Source organism: Crotalus tigris, unplaced genomic scaffold (assembly GCF_016545835.1).
Source record: "Crotalus tigris isolate CLP2741 ecotype Arizona unplaced genomic scaffold, ASM1654583v1 scf7180000019500.377444, whole genome shotgun sequence".
Lineage (NCBI taxonomy): Eukaryota > Metazoa > Chordata > Lepidosauria > Squamata > Viperidae > Crotalus > Crotalus tigris.
In genome coordinates, this window is record NW_024097568.1 from 243,150 (window position 1) to 259,929 (window position 16,780).

The 16,780-nt window shown below is 42.4% G+C and overlaps 1 protein-coding gene across 1 annotated transcript in view; it reads right to left on the minus strand.

The window, feature by feature from the left end:
* Positions 1-5,302: 5,302 nt before the first annotated feature.
* KHDRBS3 (KH RNA binding domain containing, signal transduction associated 3) overlaps positions 5,303-16,780 on the minus strand; it is a 106,586-nt gene continuing 95,108 nt past the window's right edge. Inside the window, exons 8-9 of the mRNA XM_039362976.1 lie at positions 11,303-11,358; positions 5,303-5,964 (exon numbers count right to left, since the gene is read on the minus strand). Of these exons, the coding sequence (XP_039218910.1) occupies positions 5,873-5,964; positions 11,303-11,358 (148 nt within the window). The 3' untranslated portion in view covers positions 5,303-5,872. The remainder of the gene's footprint in view (positions 5,965-11,302; positions 11,359-16,780) is intronic.

Here is a 16,780-nt window from a genome sequence, read left to right on the forward strand (position 1 = left end):
TACAAATCCTGGGGGTATATAAAATACTATTCAGCTGCAAATTAACACAGTTAACTTGTCAAATCTCCACCACTGTTTGAGAAATATACAAAACACCACAAGAACTGACATTTTTACTGATTTCAAATGGCCCGAATTCAACCGGTGAATCGACTCTTGTTTTTATATAAATTGTTTACCTTTGACAATATAGTGTGGGTAGACCTCGGGTTATGATTGCAACTTCCATTGCGAAGCAAGTAAGTCAGTAAGTGAGGGCTACGTGATTTTACTGTTTTTGCTATGGCTGTTAAATGAATCACATGGCCATTAAGCGCATCTGGCTTTCCAGATTGACTTTGCTTATTAGAAGCTGGTTAGGAAGGTTGCAAGTGGCAATTATGATACTCTGGCAGGCTGCAACTGTTTAGAATAGAGCTGGAAGGGACCTTTGAGGTCTTCTAGTCTAGCCCCCTGCTCAAGCAGGAGAACCTATACCATCTCAGACAGGTGAATGTCCAGTCTCTTTTTAAAAACTTCCAGCGACGAAGCACCCACAATTTCTGGTGCCAAGCAGTTCCAATGGGTTGATTGTCCTCACTGTCAAGAAGTTTCTCCTTAATTCCAGGTTGCTTCTCTCTTTGACCAGCTTCCAACCATTGTTTCTTGTCCTGCCCTCTGGTGCTTTGCAGAATAGTTTGACCCCCTCTTCTTTGTGGCAGCCCCTCAGATACTGGAATTCTGCTATCATGTTACCCGTTTCTTTTTCTTTAGACGGTGGTAACAGCAGACTGGGTGGGACTAAAAAGTTCAAGCAATCAATTCCAACTTTGCAAGATCCTTTTTTTTCCTGCAAGAAGTTGAAATTGACTGATTGATTGAACCTTTTTTTTTTATACACGGCAGCGGAGGCCTAAAGCAAAAAGGTTTGATAAAACCCAGCTGAAGGCCTAGGACTGGGGCGACGGCGCGCGTGCCCACAGAGAGGGCTCTGAGGGTCGCCTCTGGCACCCTTGCCATAGGTTCACCACCACTGGTCTATAGTTTCCTGGGTGTTTTTTCCCCTTTCTTGAAGATGGGAATCACATCAGCCCTTTTCTAATTCTCAAGTACTTCCCCGGTGCTCCAGGATTTTTGAAAGATATGGTGCAATGTTTGTAAATACACACTGGTTTTCAAGCCCCTGAATTTTGATAACGTGACCGTAAGGATGCTGCGATGGTTGTAAGTGTAAGGACTAATAAGTCACAATTTTTCAGTGCTGTTTGTAACTTCCAATGTTCACTAAACAAACGGCCATAATTCAAGGACTATGTATAGTTAAGTGAATTAATGAGAGTTTGAGCTTTTTGCACATGAATGATTGATCTGCTCTTTATATTCCAAGCCACTTTTTTTAAAAAATAGTATTATTTTGTTCCATGCAGATGTATTAAAGAATGTTTGTGAAATTTTATTAAGTACATTTATACAGGAGGCTTATGCATTAAAATAAATCCATCTGTTCATTATCTGATTCAAAGATGTATCTGTTCACGGCATTATTCGTGCTGCCTTAGCGCCCACAAAAACTGAAGACGAAAGTGTTGTGGTGGTGCTAGCACTTAACTACTCCAGCAGTTTTATTTTCCGAGGTTTGGTACTTTTCAAAATAACTTTTATTGCTGGGAATCCTGCAACAGACTTCGATAAAAACAATAAAATATTCTACAGGGCTCTTATGGAGCAAAAGTACTTCAGCTTGCATGAAACGTGCAGTGTTTTATACCTTGAAAACACCTGTCATTACGTGGATAAGCTATTATGGGGGGAGGAGAGCAGTTATTGAAGGAGCTATCATACCATTATGCCATGCTTAAACACGTACTATTTTCCAAATGGTATCAGAATGGTATCAAGTGCCGGGTAAACAAGCTGTAACAGATTGAGATTGAAAAGACGTAAGGAACTGATGCTCAAAATTCTATATAATTGGTTATTATTGAAATCTCATAAACGGATAAACTTTGGAAACAGTGTGATAGTGGATGGTGGAATGGGGGTGGTGGTGGTTTGGCACAAAATACTGGCCTTTAGAATATAAACACATACCTTAAACTCAATGTCTATAGAGATTCTCCATCATCCAGTCCCAAAAGTGCTTTTTCAAAAGGTAACGGGACTTTCTTGTTTTTCTTTGAAGATGTTTCACTTCTCATCCAAGAAGCTTCTTCAGCTCTGACTGAATGGTGGAGAAAGGAAGGATTTATATTCCTTGCTGTCATTTGGTTATTAGTGTTCTCTCTGAGAGTCGTTGAGCCCACTTGGGCTCTGTGCCCTCAGGGCTACTTGAATAGTACAAATGGGTGTGGAACCTTCTTCTAACTGCTGGAAGGACTCTGTTGTTGTAAACAAAGAGGCCATCTACGCTAAAACTGAAGGGCCCTCTCTCAACAGAGGGAGAGGGACACAACACCACCTACCTCCTGTTTACAACCGCCCTTTTAGCAGTTTCAAGGAGGTTCCACAGCCATTTGCATTATTTAAGGGACCCTGAAGGCACAGATAAACCTACAGGTAGCCTCAACGACTCTCAGAGAGAGTGTTAACGACCAGATGACCACAAGGAATACAAAGCTTTCTATTCTCCACCATTCATTTGGAACTGAAGAAGCTTCTTGGATGAGAGAAGTGAAATGTTTTCAAGGAAGAAAAAAACAAGAAAGTCTGGTTGCCTTTTGAAAAAGCCTCTTTGGGACATACTTTAAAGTCTTTATACATGTGGTTGCCCCAAACCAACTCTTACGTAAGAGAAACAGTCAGCCGAATGGTTAGTTACAAGGCTAATTGGAGGAACATTTGTTCTTGAAAAATGCATACTGATACCCTTCCAAATTTCCCAGATACCGGACCAACATGGAGTCTCCAGACATCCAACACGTCTGAGGACCACCAAATCGGGGCAAGACCGATTTTAAATCTAGTTAACTGAATTTCGTGCAAGGCTGTGATTTTTATTTAAGGTCCAGATCGGATGTAATTTCATACACATTTTTTAAAAAAAAACTCCCTCAAAGAAAGATATCTGATAGAAGAAAAAAAAAAATCAAGTTTCCTGCATCTGAAGTTTTTGAAGGATAGGATTTAAACATTTGGGAAATGCCTGTCCAAAATTTCTTACACCACACATTTACCTGTTAGGATTTTATCCTTCCCACCAAAGGGGAAAGAGAATGTGACAGACAAAGTAGTGTGCAACAAATTTAGCACGGGGTTCTTTTCAAAAACACATCGAGGTAGTCCTTGGCTTACAATCACAACTGGGATAAGATGTTCCATTGCTAGGCAAGGCAGTTGTTCAGTCGCACCCAATTTTGTGTCCTTTTTTGGCCACGGTTGTTAAGCAAATCTCTGCAGTTATAAAGGGGAATCATGTGGTTGTTAAGAAAATCCAGGTTTCCTTGTGGAAAGCCAGCTAGGAAGGCCACAAAAGGCCATCACATGATCCCATGACGCTGAAAGCGTCATTAAATACTTGCTAGTTGACAAATGATCCAATTTTGTTCATGTGACCATAGAATGCCATAACAGTTGTTGACGCGTGAGGACTAGTTGTTAAGTCACATTTTTCAGTGTCATTTGTAACTTTAAGCAGTCGCTAAAATGATTGTTGACTCATAGGAATATTTATGATAATAGGTCACAAAAAGACGGAGTAGATTACCTGATCAGGATATTAATAGCGTAGCATGCTTCTTGTTCAAACTGCAACCTCTAAGCCACAGGTCCATGTTAAAAGAGGTACAGAGTAATCCAAGTCATGATCCACACTGGGCTGTGGGTTTCCAGATCTACCACGGGCATAAGCACTCTCTTGCAATTCTTGATTTTTTTTTCATCTGCGCCATAAAAATACCTTCCAACACAAAAATGAAACCACACCTTGAAGTTGACCAATTCCATTAATCCATCAACGGTTTCTGAATTCAAAAGCAATAAGAAGCATCAAGTATAGCTTCCGAGCCACCATTAAATGGTGCAATTTGATATTGCAGGCAGATACAAATTTGGCTGCAAATCTCCCATTTCTTTCCCAAGGAGTAGAAAACTGTCAAAACAGTCTGAAACACGAGTTAATTATTTGAAAGCAATTCTCTTGTATATTATTAACTAAAGCTTAAAATTAAAAGAAAAAAAAACAAGATACCTACCAAAGTATCAAGAGAAACACGTTTTTGGGCTGGCTTCCATATATTCCATGTGACTCCTAATAAAAGAAGAAAATGGCTTTTTTTAAAATTAATTCAAGAACTCCGCTTTTTCTAAAAATCTAAAATAAACAGTACAAATCATAAATCATTAACACCACAATTAAAAAGACATTCAAGCTAACGAAAGAGGAACAAGGTTTAAGGGGCAAAAACATCTCTAATGTTTTGAGTTCTTAGTTACATTATTTGTCCATAAACTCTAGGATTACAAATAACTAGTTATGATGTTTTACATTGGTTTAATCATGAAGACTTGGCTCCAATTAAATTGACCGAGCTAAGGCTTTTTTTTTTTTTTTTTTTTTTTTAGGTACTAGCACAAATTAAACTTTTTAAGATGAAATTTTAGGTGGCGATCTTAAAAGCCTCTCTCTCTGTAATCTAAAATAAAACTGGCTAATTGGCACGCTTCCCTGCTTTTATGGGTTATATTAAGATAAATTAAGCGAGATTAAAATCTTATTTGATTTATTTACCTTTTGCAAATGAAGACCGTTTTAAGGTTACATCCTCTGCCTCTGACGAAAAGCGACCGCAATTAGTCAAGTCAGAAAGTCTTTAAAAGCTTTGTGCTTATTGCTTCCGGCACGGAGTAAGGTTGTCATTAAGGTATCAAAACTCTCAGAAAACAACAGCAACAAAAAATATTCCAAAGTTGCGCTAATGAAGAAATGCTCAACAAGATGAAAACTAAGTCACAGGTTATTTTTGATTCTCTGTTTGTTTTTTTTTTAATTTATCTGATTCAGAAATACATTAGCTACCGGTATTTTAAAACAAGAATATTTTTTTTTAAAGTTGGAATCCAGCTGCTCAAAACCATTTGGATACTTCCTTTAACAACTCTTTAAATCTAAACTGTGTGCATAAATGAAAAACAAAAGAGAGATAGCTATAGTAAACGTTGTAAGGCACCTTTAGGTTTTTACCATATTTTTTAAAAACAAAAATAGTTGCACAGTATTTTAAGAGGAACCATTTTATGCTGATTGTTGTTAAAAAAAATCACTCCTTCCCTGTTTACTACTATTTATTAAGGTTTTTAAATAAATAATGCATACTCTCACACACACTGATTTTTCTTTCAAAAGTTTATTTAGTATCAAGCAAGAATAAACTTTGCTTAACACTACAGAACATTTCAAGACTCAAATTACAAAATACCACATTATTTGCATTTGTGATCTCTTTCCCTTTTTACGCATGTTTGCAAGAGAAAAAACTAGCAAAATAGTTGAAAGGTAAAACTAGAGAAGAACTTAATTGTTGAAAACCTTTAAAATAAAAGGTTACGCTTAGGTTAAAATAATAGATTAACATGTTTAGTAAACCTAGCTGGTTTTTAACACTAGTTAAAGGTTTTTTTTTTCTTTTTGTATTTTTTTTAATCACCTATTTTCCTTTTTTTTTTCCTTTTTTCTTTTCTCCCCCAAATTACAATCCAGAAATAAGAAAGCTCATTTCACATAGTCTTCCTTCCTGTACAGGTTTTTCAGTCAGCAAAAAATAGATTAAGCTCAGTCCGTCCATTCAGATTAAGCACTTTGATTTTAATAAAAAGGGATTGTTCATAGAAAAAAATTACTTTGAACAGTTTACAGGACTGGTGGAGATTGGGCAATTCACAACATCGGACAGAATAATCAGTATCTGGCATATGGCTGCTCTCTGTAGCTTCCTTTTGTTGACCTTGCTGAAGGGGCCTTGTGCCTTGAGTTGGTCCACTCTTCCTGTCCTGAAATCACAAAGGAAAGGAGGGTAAGACGTTTTTCTACCAATCTTCAAGGAGAAAACATCTATTTTATTTCATTTTTCCAGATGGAGAAGGAACGGGGGAAGAACTATCCAAAGGGAAAGGCTTTCACCCTTCCTCAATACCCTTTCCTCTGCCCTCAGCAACACAAAACTGCACGGGATTTCTGAACAAAAATTCAAACCTGGCTCAGAATAAGGATGCAGACCTCAGCCTGAAGTCTCAGTAAAAGCCAGGCCCAAGCTTAATTCCTCAGTGACAGCTAAGCTCTAGGTCACAGAATTATACTGGTGCCCCTTTCCCCTCTTAACAACAGTTAAAAGCTGCCCCTTTCCCTCATTATAGGGTCGTGAGTTATATCTGTCTAACTCAGTGGTTCTCACCTCTGGGTCGGGACCCCATTTGGGGTCGAACGACCTTTTCACGGGGGTCGCCAAACAACGCAGTCCGCCATTTTCCCCCCCTTTTCCTTAGCTGTGCTACTCCCTTTTATTCTATTGGCTTTTGAAAGCCAATAGAATAGGCTCTCTTGAATAAAGTCTAATTCTATTGGCTTTTAAAAGCCAATAGGAATTGTCCAGGCTGTCTCTGCCCTGCTGAGCCCGCCAAAAGTCCCATTCTGCCAACGGTGCTGCAAGTTGTCTGCAACGAAGGCGAGCTGTCTGGAAGTTTCCACCCCTCCCTGCTGAGCAACTACTAAAAATGTAAGTAAAAGAGGGCCAGGGGTGGGAGGCCGGCGGGCGCAGGGAGGGTTGCTGGCACGCGTGGGGCCCGGCGGGTGCCTTACCTCCCTTGGACTGGGCTAGCTGGGGGCCCAGCCGGTGATCGGCCTGAGCCGTCTCTGCCGCTTGCCAGCTACGCCTCGGCTGGCGCAGGGGGCAGCACCACGCATGCGCGGCGCTCCCGGGCAGGGAAAGTCCTCAACTTACGACCGGTTGGGTAGTCCTCGACTTACGACCAGTTGGGGGTCACGGCATTAAAAAGGTTGAGAACCACTGGTCTAACTGCATGAGTGCAGCATGCCTAACAGTTCCTTCCTTCCTTCCCCTGCCAACTTCCTCTTCCTGTCCCTCTCACCTTTTTTGTTCCCCTTCCTCTCTCCCCTTCCTTCCTTCGTTCCTTCCTTCCTTCCTCTCCCCCCCACCCAAGAAAAGAAAGAATAGAAAAGAAACAATAACAGCATTATTCCACTCATCTAAACCACTTTAAAAAAATAATAAGGCATCAGTAATAAAATCCTCAAAAAAACACAGTGAACGTGTGGACCTTTTTTCCCTCTTTGTTTAAAAGCAAGCACTTATTTCTCCCCTTGGAGAGGTAATTCTTGATTGGGGTATCCCAACCTCAAATGATTCTTCCTTTAACTCTGCATATGAGAGCACAAGGATGGATAATATGAGTGCATAGCAAGAGCCCTGGTAGTACAGTGGTTAGAATGCAGTATAGTTTCTGCCCGCTGCCAGGAGTTTGATCCAGACTGGCTCAAGGTTGACTTAGCCTTCCATCCTTCGAAGATCGGTAAAATGAGGACCTGGATTGTTGGGGGCAATTGGCGGACTCTGTAAACCGCTGTAAAGCAGTATGAAGCAGTATATAATGTCTAAGTCAGACATGTCAAACTCGTGACGTCATGTGACGTCGCGCAATGTATCGGGACGGTTTTGACACTGCCGGCAATGGGGTGGGCGCGGCTTCTGGATGCCGCATCTGGCCCACGGGACGGCAATTTGATACCCCTGGTCTATCTAAGTGCTATTGCCATTGCTACATGAAGACCTAATCATCTTCAGAAAACTGAATCCAAGATTGAGATCACTCTGTACGTCTGGGGTTCATTATGCTACTCCGTTTACATTGTTAGAATAGGTCAATCGGTAAATTGGAATCAGGAAGGAGATGATAAGATGCTTCAGGTTACAGGTCACCAAGACAAAGCAAGGAAAACCTGTCAATTCCCATATGATGAGCCGTGGTGGCGCAGTGGTTAGAATGCAGTATTGCAGGCTGACTCTGTTCACTGCCAGCAGTTCGATCCCGGCCGGCTCAAGGTTGACTCAGCCTTCCATCCTTCCGAGTTCAGTGAAATGTGGACCCAGATTGTTGGAGGGGCCATATGCTGACTCTGTAAACTGCTCAGAGAGGGCTGTAAAGCACTACGGGGCAATATATAGGTCCTATTGCTATTGCAATAAGTGATTCTTGATTCTTTTCTTTACAGGATTATTTGCTACTTCCCCCTCCAGTCCCTGTGCATTATTAGGTGGGAGAAGAATAGGAGAACTGAGATTTGAGATGGTGTCGGCAGAAGATAGCAATGACTCACTCCCCGTTTGCACCAAGCACACCACGAGCTCAGGGCTTAAATGTTTCCTGCAAGAAGGCAAACAGGAGACAACTCATACTGATGTTGAAGCATGGAACCGTCAACGCCCTGAAGTCCAGGGAGACCAATTTAGCATGTTGCAAGGGGAAAAAAAGAGGAAGCTTCGGTGACTTTTCTTTTCAAGAACTCGTGTAATCAGCTGCTTCCCCTCGAGGTGACTTAAGAGTCATTTAAACCCGTGACATGGAGACAGCTTGCACGGTAGAATAATTTACTATCTCACGACAAGTTAAGAAGATGGTTGCTTCAATTGAGAAATGCTGTTTTTTTTAAAATCTCCTCCCATCTACAAAGAGCCCCAGGGAAACAGGAATTCAGTCTTGCCCCCACCTCCAACATCTAGCAATTAGCAGGAAAATCTGCAATCACTCCCTCTGACAACATGCACAATGTGGTGCATATGTCTGTGATTGTCTTTGTGGGTGTGAAAGTATCATGCTCAGTCGCGATTGAAATTTCGAGTCCTCGAAACTTAAGCCTCAATTTTAACTTTTATCCAATAGTATCTTGGGACATCCTTTATATAATACTTCTGTTCCATTGCAACTTTTAAAGATTCAGCTTTTGTGCTCCAAACCCTTGCTTTTGTTTCATTTGATCCCATTCCCTTTCCCCATTCCATTTCAGGGCTGGCTGGGGAATTCTGGGACTTGAAGTCCACCCAGCTTCAGGTGGCTGAGGTTGAGAAACACTTCTAGAGATGAAATGGACTTGTTCTAGAAACTGTTGTGCCCACGCCGCCCAAACTAGTGGAACGGGCAAATACCTGGCCAAATTCCCTTAGATGGTCAGCCATTTTGGGTATTCCCCACCCCATTCTACAGTTTAGCTAGTGAAATGCTAAATTTAACTTCCTAATTGCTCCACTTTGGGATTGACCCCGCAATCCCCTGCTATATAAAATGGCAAATGAAAAGAATCACAAAGCAGCATCATATAGGCTAGTCCAGGGGTAGGTAACCTTGGCTCTTTTATGACTCGGGGACTTCAACTCCCAGAATTCCTGAGCCAGCCATGCTGAGGGGAAAGGGAGAGGTTTCCAAGCTGAGCCATGCTGGCTCAGGAATTCTGGGAGTTGAAGTCCACGAGTCAGGAAGCGGCCTAGGCCTAGGCCAGGGGTAGGCAACCTTGGCTCTTTTATGACTCATGGACTTCAACTCCCAGAATTCCTGAGCCAGCCATGCTGAGGGGAAAGGGAGAGGTTTCCAAGCTGAGCCATGCTGGCTCAGGAATTCTGGGAGTTGAAGTCCACGAGTCAGGAAGCGGCCTAGGCCTAGGTCAGGGGTAGGCAACCTTGGCTCTTTTATGACTCGTGGACTTCAACTCCCAGAATTCCTGAGCCAGCATGGCTCAGCTTGGAAACCTCTCCCTTTCCCCTCAGCATGGCTGGCTCAGGAATTCTGGGAGTTGAAGTCCACGAGTCATAAAAGGGCCAAGGTTGCCTACCTCTGGGCTAGTCCAATCATAGCTCCATGCAGGAATTTAAATCCAGCAACCCTGAATTGCGGTGATCTAACATTTACAATAACCATATACAATAAAAATAAATTCCTTCCCCCCCCCCCACCACACACACTTTTCTGTGTCTGAAACTAACATTGCTAACTTTTAACTTGGAATCTGCCTTCCTGTCATTTCAAACTCCTGCGTATACCCGCATGCCGGAACGAAAGAAAGGGAACGTATCTTGAATAATTCCATCCCCATTCATAATTCATTCCCATTTTCAATAGTAACCACAACACGGAGCATTTTCACTGTCAAGGCTGACTCGAAATACAAATCTACTCACAACTTGACAACAGAAACAAAGTGAGGGGGGAGGGGAATACTTGGAATGTATTGGGAGCTGGGGGGGGGGGGGAGGTGAGGAATTTACCTGAGCCTTTTGCAGCCTGAAAAAGTCCCAACACTTCAAGGCTGTGCGGGAACCTTTCAAAGATGCAGACTGTTTTCCCAAAATAAAAAAGAATGTGTTGGATTGTTGAACAATGGATGGCCCAAATGGGGAAAAGAGGGAATTAACTGTGCTGTGGGTTTTTTTTTTTTTTTTTTTTGGGCACAAAAACCTCAAGAGCAGTGGTTCTCAACCTTTTTAATGCCGCGACCCCCAACCGGTCGTAAGTCGAGGCTCAGCAGGGCAGAGACAGCTTGGACAATTCCTATTGGCTTTTGAAAGCCAATAGAATTAGACTCTATTCAAGAGAGTCTATTCTATTGGCTTTCAAAAGCCAATAGAATAAAAGGGAGTAGCACAGTTAATGAAAAGGGGGAAAAAATGGCGACTGCGTTGTTTGGCGACCCCCGTGAAATGGTCGTTTGACCCCAAATGGGGTCCCGACCCACAGGTTGAGAACCGCTGCTCAAGAGCCAGCTTCGCTTCTTCTGTACCTGTATAGATCTATCAGTAAAGTTTACACTCTTGGCCAGTGCTTTTTTTGTCATAGAACTCACCGGAACAGAGTTCCGGCACCTTTTTTTGACAGATTTTTCAAGTTTTAAAAGTAACTTTTGAAAAGTTGATGTTTGGTCCACATGGACTTGAATCTCCCTGTTAAGCATAGCAGGTCGGAGGCAAAATCATTGTGTGTCGAATCCGATGCATGCGTACTTTGTCCGGCTGCTCGGCTTGTGGCACTGCTCGGCTTGTGATTGGTCATGTAGTCGTCCACTGCGAGCAATGACCATTATGTTTCGTTACACAACTGACGTGTGTGGGTGTGTGTACAGTGACTGACTACGTGCAAAAGGTAAATAAAAGATTAACAAGATGTGAGTTACAAAAAAAGCACTGCTCTTGGTAAATAATGTCCCAGGAGTTTCTTTTGCTGCATATGCCAACGGGACGGTTGACAAACTACACCGGCAAACATACCGGCACCATCGCTTCTTCTTCTACTACATCAAAGTTTATTCCAGAGCATTAAAAGTACTCACTGTAAGAATCGTATGTCTCGTCATTCAAGCCATGGGCGTAGTCATAGTAATCACTACTGTTTGGAAGAAAAAAGAAAATATATGCATCTGGTTACAAGGCAGTATGAAAATATGAACCTACTTAAGCGGATCCATTTTTGCAAGGCTTTCAAAAGCAGCAAGAAGACATTAGCGGGCACTGCATATTGACACACTAAACTCCAAGCATCCCTGTATCAGGTGACCATAAACAAACACACACACACACACACACACACACACACACACACACACACACACACACCCTTTGAAGGTCCACCATGATGTATAGGCAGACCTGAGGCTTGAACCTGAAGCCCTCCAGATGTTTCTTTACAGTTGCTCCCAAAGCTTCATCAGCAAGGCCAAAGGAGAGGAAAATTTGGAGGTTTACCAAAGTGGCATTAAAAAGCTTTAAATTCAGATGGCTAAATATACTGACTTGGTAACGCTTCAAAATGGCCAGGGTGCTAAGTTGGAATTGTCTTTTTAAAAAAAGAAAGAAAGAAAGGAAAAAGAAAGAAAGAAAGAAAGGAGAGAGAGAGAGAGCCATTTGCTGCCTGTGTCTTCTCAAAGTAGAGAAGAACGAAATGTTTTCTCTTGTTGGTTAATGTTATGGGCTTAATGCAGTGGTTCTCAACCTGTGGGTCGGGACCCCATTTGGGGTCGAACAACCATTTCACGGGGGTCGCCAAACAACGCAGTCCGCCATTTTTCCCCCCTTTTCCTTATCTGTGCTACTCCCTTTTATTCTATTGGTTTTTGAAAGCCAATAGAATAGACTCTCTTGAATAGAGTCTAATTCTATTGGCTTTCAAAAGCCAATAGGAATTGTCCAGGCTGTCTCTGCCCTGCTGAGCCCACCAAAAGTCCCACTCTGCAAACGGTGCTGCGCCAGTTGAGTAGTCCTCGACTTACGACCGGTTGAGTAGTCCTCGACTTACGACCGGTTGGGGGTCGCGGCATTAAAAAGGTTGAGAACCACTGGCTTAGTGGCTCACAAAGAGGTCTGTCACGTCCAATGTCTCCAAGGCATGAAGGAGTTTGCTGGTCACCATCTCAGAGGTGGCACTAAGAACCCCTCAACTGACTGTGGGTCTACTTTAGGCCAACCTGGTCCTTGATGCAAGCTAACTCCTTGTTCTACTGAATCTTTAGATTCTTTTCAGTAACAAAAAAAAAAATGGAATGCGACTAATCTGCTGTGACTGGTCCCATCCATCACAGCAACTGCTTTGCTAAAGCCCCCACAATATGCTGTCAGGTTAAATATGTCCTCTGACCCAAACAGACTGGCCCATCCCTGCTCTACATTTCTGTCTTGTTAACTGAGACAGATGTTAACTCTTACAGCTGGAAACTTTTGAAACTAAGGCGGTCCTTTGACACAAGCTCCTGGTTTGAAAAGGACACATCTTGGACTCTAAGAGGAGTGAGCCCCATATCCCATGCAAAAGTATCAGGGCTTTTTCAGAGAGGGTAAGGATCTGAATTGAGTTTCTTGGCTTTACTGTATTAAGCTAATTTTAAGGTTTAAATTATGCTAATCAGTGGAACGACTGGCCTCCAGAAGTCTTGGGTGCTCCATCACTGGAGGTTTTTAAGAAGAGACTGGACAACCATTTGTCTGAAATGGTATAGGGTCTCCTGCCTGAGCAGGGGTTGGACTAGATGACCTCCAAGGTCCCTTCCAACTGTTATTTAGTTATTCTGCTACAGCTTTCATGTGTTCCCCATCAGAAAATAGGAAGGAACCAAGCCATTATATGTTCAGCAATTAGTTTGGTGTAGTAATGGAGGTGCTGGCCTAGAAAGCAGGACACGGCATGAATGCCAGCTGGGCAATTTTGAGCCAGTCACTCACTTTCAACCTAACTCACCTCACAGGGTTGCTGCTGTGGGGAACATAGGAGAAGGAATATTTTGTACCTTTGCCACCTTGAATTATTTATAGCCATAAGTGGGAGGGAGGAATGAAGATGAGAGGGAGGGAGGGAGGGAGGGAAGGAAGGAAGGAATGAAGGAAGGAAGGAAAAGTGGCTGGATGCTTGCAGGTTGCTAAATCCCGCCTTGGCCCATGAGCTCTAAATTAAAGTTAGGATTCCCAAATGTCAGTTTGCTCCTCAGGAATATTCTAGAGCAGGGGTCTTCAAACTTGGCCCTTTTGTGACTTGTGGACTTCAACTCTCAGAATTCCTCAGCCAGCGTGCCTGGGAGTTGAAGTCCACAAGTCATAAAAGGGCCAAGTTTGAAGACCCCTGATCTAGGTATTCTCCAGCAGGCTCCTTCCAGATGAATCAGCACTGCATATTTGGAATTTCGAATTCGCAGTCAGCATAGTCTGCTAGCAAACTTTCTATCTGCTGCAGGAGTTGTGATGGTTTTTTTTTTTTCTTTTCTTTTTTTGAGCAGAAAAACAACGTTTACGGCCTGGGTCATGAATTGGAAGCTTCATTATTGCACTGAATGTAACCATTCTCCCTCTGCATGGCTAGTCACCCTCCCCTATGGAAAGCACATTAGTTAACTATCAGTACTACAAGGGAGTGGGGGCCCAACAAACACCACTCTTAAGATACTCCAGGAAGAAATCCCAACAAGAATTATGGAACACAGTCTGAACAGCTTTTCAGAAGAAGAAAACAACAGTACCGTTTTTGACTCACAAAACTTTTACCTCACCCCCCCTCCCCATCACACCAAGATGCTCATATCTTGACAGGGAGACCTTTGAAGTGACAGATGCTATTCCTCCCTACAATATCTTGATTACTTATTTCAGGACCCATCAAGGCTGGAAGCTTCCAGCAGCTGAGCCCCTGTTCCACTCCCTGTCAATCCTGTCAGAACTACTTTGGCTGGGCTTCATTTTATAAACCCAAATGCCTGTTAAAGCAAACACGACTCTGCCTTTCCTGGCATGTAAACAGCAAAACCAATAATCCTTGGAAAAGGAAGAAAAATCACTTATTTACAATGAAGGCATATGAAAAAGCCCATCAATGTGATTAGCTGACAGACCCTTCACCGACAGTAATCGTATCAAAAAAAAAAAAAAAAAAAAAAAGGAAAAGAAAAAAAAGAAGTGGTAATTCAAAGCGATTGCTGAGTAAAGCCAGCATTTTGGTGGGTTCAACTTGGCCTGGAGGCTAACAGCTTCCTGCCTGGGTAACCCTCGGCAGACTGAAGAGGAGCTGACTTAGTAAAATAGAAAACCTCTTTTGTTAACTATTACTTTATTTAGAAAACTGCAACCCAAATAGGAAACTATAGCTGGGTGACTGAGTGCCGGGATCTAAATTTGCAATCTGGCCTTGGTTTCAATGTCCGGGTGAGAATTTTCTTCTTGCCTAACAGCAGGGTCACAAAAATGTATTTTGTGTGTCTGCCATTTCTGCTACCTCTTCACTGTTGTTGTTAGTTGCGAAGTCGTGTCCGACCCATCGCGACCGCATGGACAATGTTGCTCCAGGCCTTCCTGTCCTCTACCATCTTCTGGAGTCCATTGAAGCTCATGCCTACTACTTCAGTGACTCCATCCAGCCACCTCATTCTCTGTCATCCCCTTCTTCTATTGCCCCCAATCTTTTCCAGCATCAGGCTCTTCTCCAGTGAGTCCTTCCTTCTCATTAGGTGGCCAAAGTATTTGAGTTTCAACTTCAGGATCTGGCCTTCTAAAGAGCAGTTGGGGTTGATCTCTTCTAGGACTGACCGGTTTGATCGCCTTGCAGTCCAGGGGACTCGCAGGAGTCTTCTCCAGCACCAGAGTTCAAAGGCCTCAATTTTTTGGCGCTCAGCCTTTCTTATGGTCCAACTTTCACAGACATACATTGCAACTGGGAAAATCATGGCCTTGACTATACCGATATTTATTGGCAGGGTGATGTCTCTGCTTTTTAGTATGCTGTCTAGATTTGCCATAGCTTTCCTCCCCAGGAGCAGGTGTCTTTTAATTTCTTGGCTGCTGTTCCCATCTGCGGTGATCTTGGAGCCCAGGAAGATAAAATTTGTCACTACCTCAATTTCTTCAATTATATTTTAAAGCAGTGTTTCCCAACCTTGGTCACTTGAAGATGTGTGGACTTCACATCTTCAAGTGGCCACGGTTGGGAAACATTGTTTTAAAGGTAGTGCCTGTTGCAGAATAAAGCTCTTTGCGCCTTCCTCAGTGAAAATGTATGCCCACTTGCGACTGCAAGTGCTATTATCGTTTTTCTTCATAAAATAATTTTGGTCAGAGGGAAAAATACGCAGCAGGTAGTTCTGTAGTTTCTTTGCCCATGGCCAAAAGACAACATGAGGTGCCAAAAGGCGTTAAGCAGCAAGGCTGCAGGAAATTGACAGAATCTGCAAATCCGGAGATCTGCATGGTTGGAAGATGTGACTCAAGGTTGAAATCATTTTTGCATGGGGCAGTAGGATGTTCCTCTTAACATGTCATTTTAGTTTCATTTCAGGAAAGAAAAAACAAAAGAAATAAAGTTGCTGCCATCCTCGCTGGAAAAAAAAAAAACTAGGACAGAGAACGTACAAGGTAGTCCTTGAGTTATTTATGACCACAATTGAGCTCAAAATTTATGTTGCTAAGTGAAACATTTGGTGAGTTTTGCCCCACTTTACGATCTTTCTTGCCGCAGTTGTTAAGTGAATCACTGCACTTGTTAAGTCAGTAACCTGGTTGTTAAGTGAATCTGGATACTCCATTGACTCTGCCTGTCAGAAGGTTGCAAAAGCTGATCGCACGACTCCGGGACACTGCAACCGTCGTAAATATGAACCACTTGCCACGCATCTGAATTTCGATCACGTGACCATCGGGATGCTGCAATGGTTGTGTGAAAAACGATCATAATCGCTTTTTTTCAGTGTTGTTGTAGCTTTGAATGGTCACTAAACGAGCTGTTATAAAATAGAGGATTACCAGTATTTGCAACAGGCCTGTAGAGCGTTTGACTTCAAAGTCATCCAAAAAAATCCATACGGTGTTTATAGTTTCATGATGTGCAGCAGTTGTGCCTATTCCTAAACAGGAGGCCCTTTCTGACTGTCATTCATGCCCTAGTCGCAAAGTCGGAGGCCCTTCTAAATGTGATAAAGAAATAAAATAAATCTTAACTGGATTCTTTATGTATAAACGAATGAATGAATTCCAAGCTGGCTCAAAACAGAACCGCTAAATCACAGTCGCTACTAAGTGCCAGAAATATTACAGGCGGAAACTGACCGGGAAGTGAAGAATTCATTTAATTTTCCTAAAATGAGCCAGTAGCCCAAAACAAAACCCTGTTTTGACCTGCACAAACATGGAAAAATGACAATGTGGCTCAAAAGTTATATAGATTTCTCCAAGCAGGTCGTAATAAAATTGATCTGAAACCCAGAACAGGTTGCTCTTTCCAGATTTCAACAGAGACAAATTGGGAGGGGGCTCTCAATGGGACAGGGGCACCTTGCCACTCT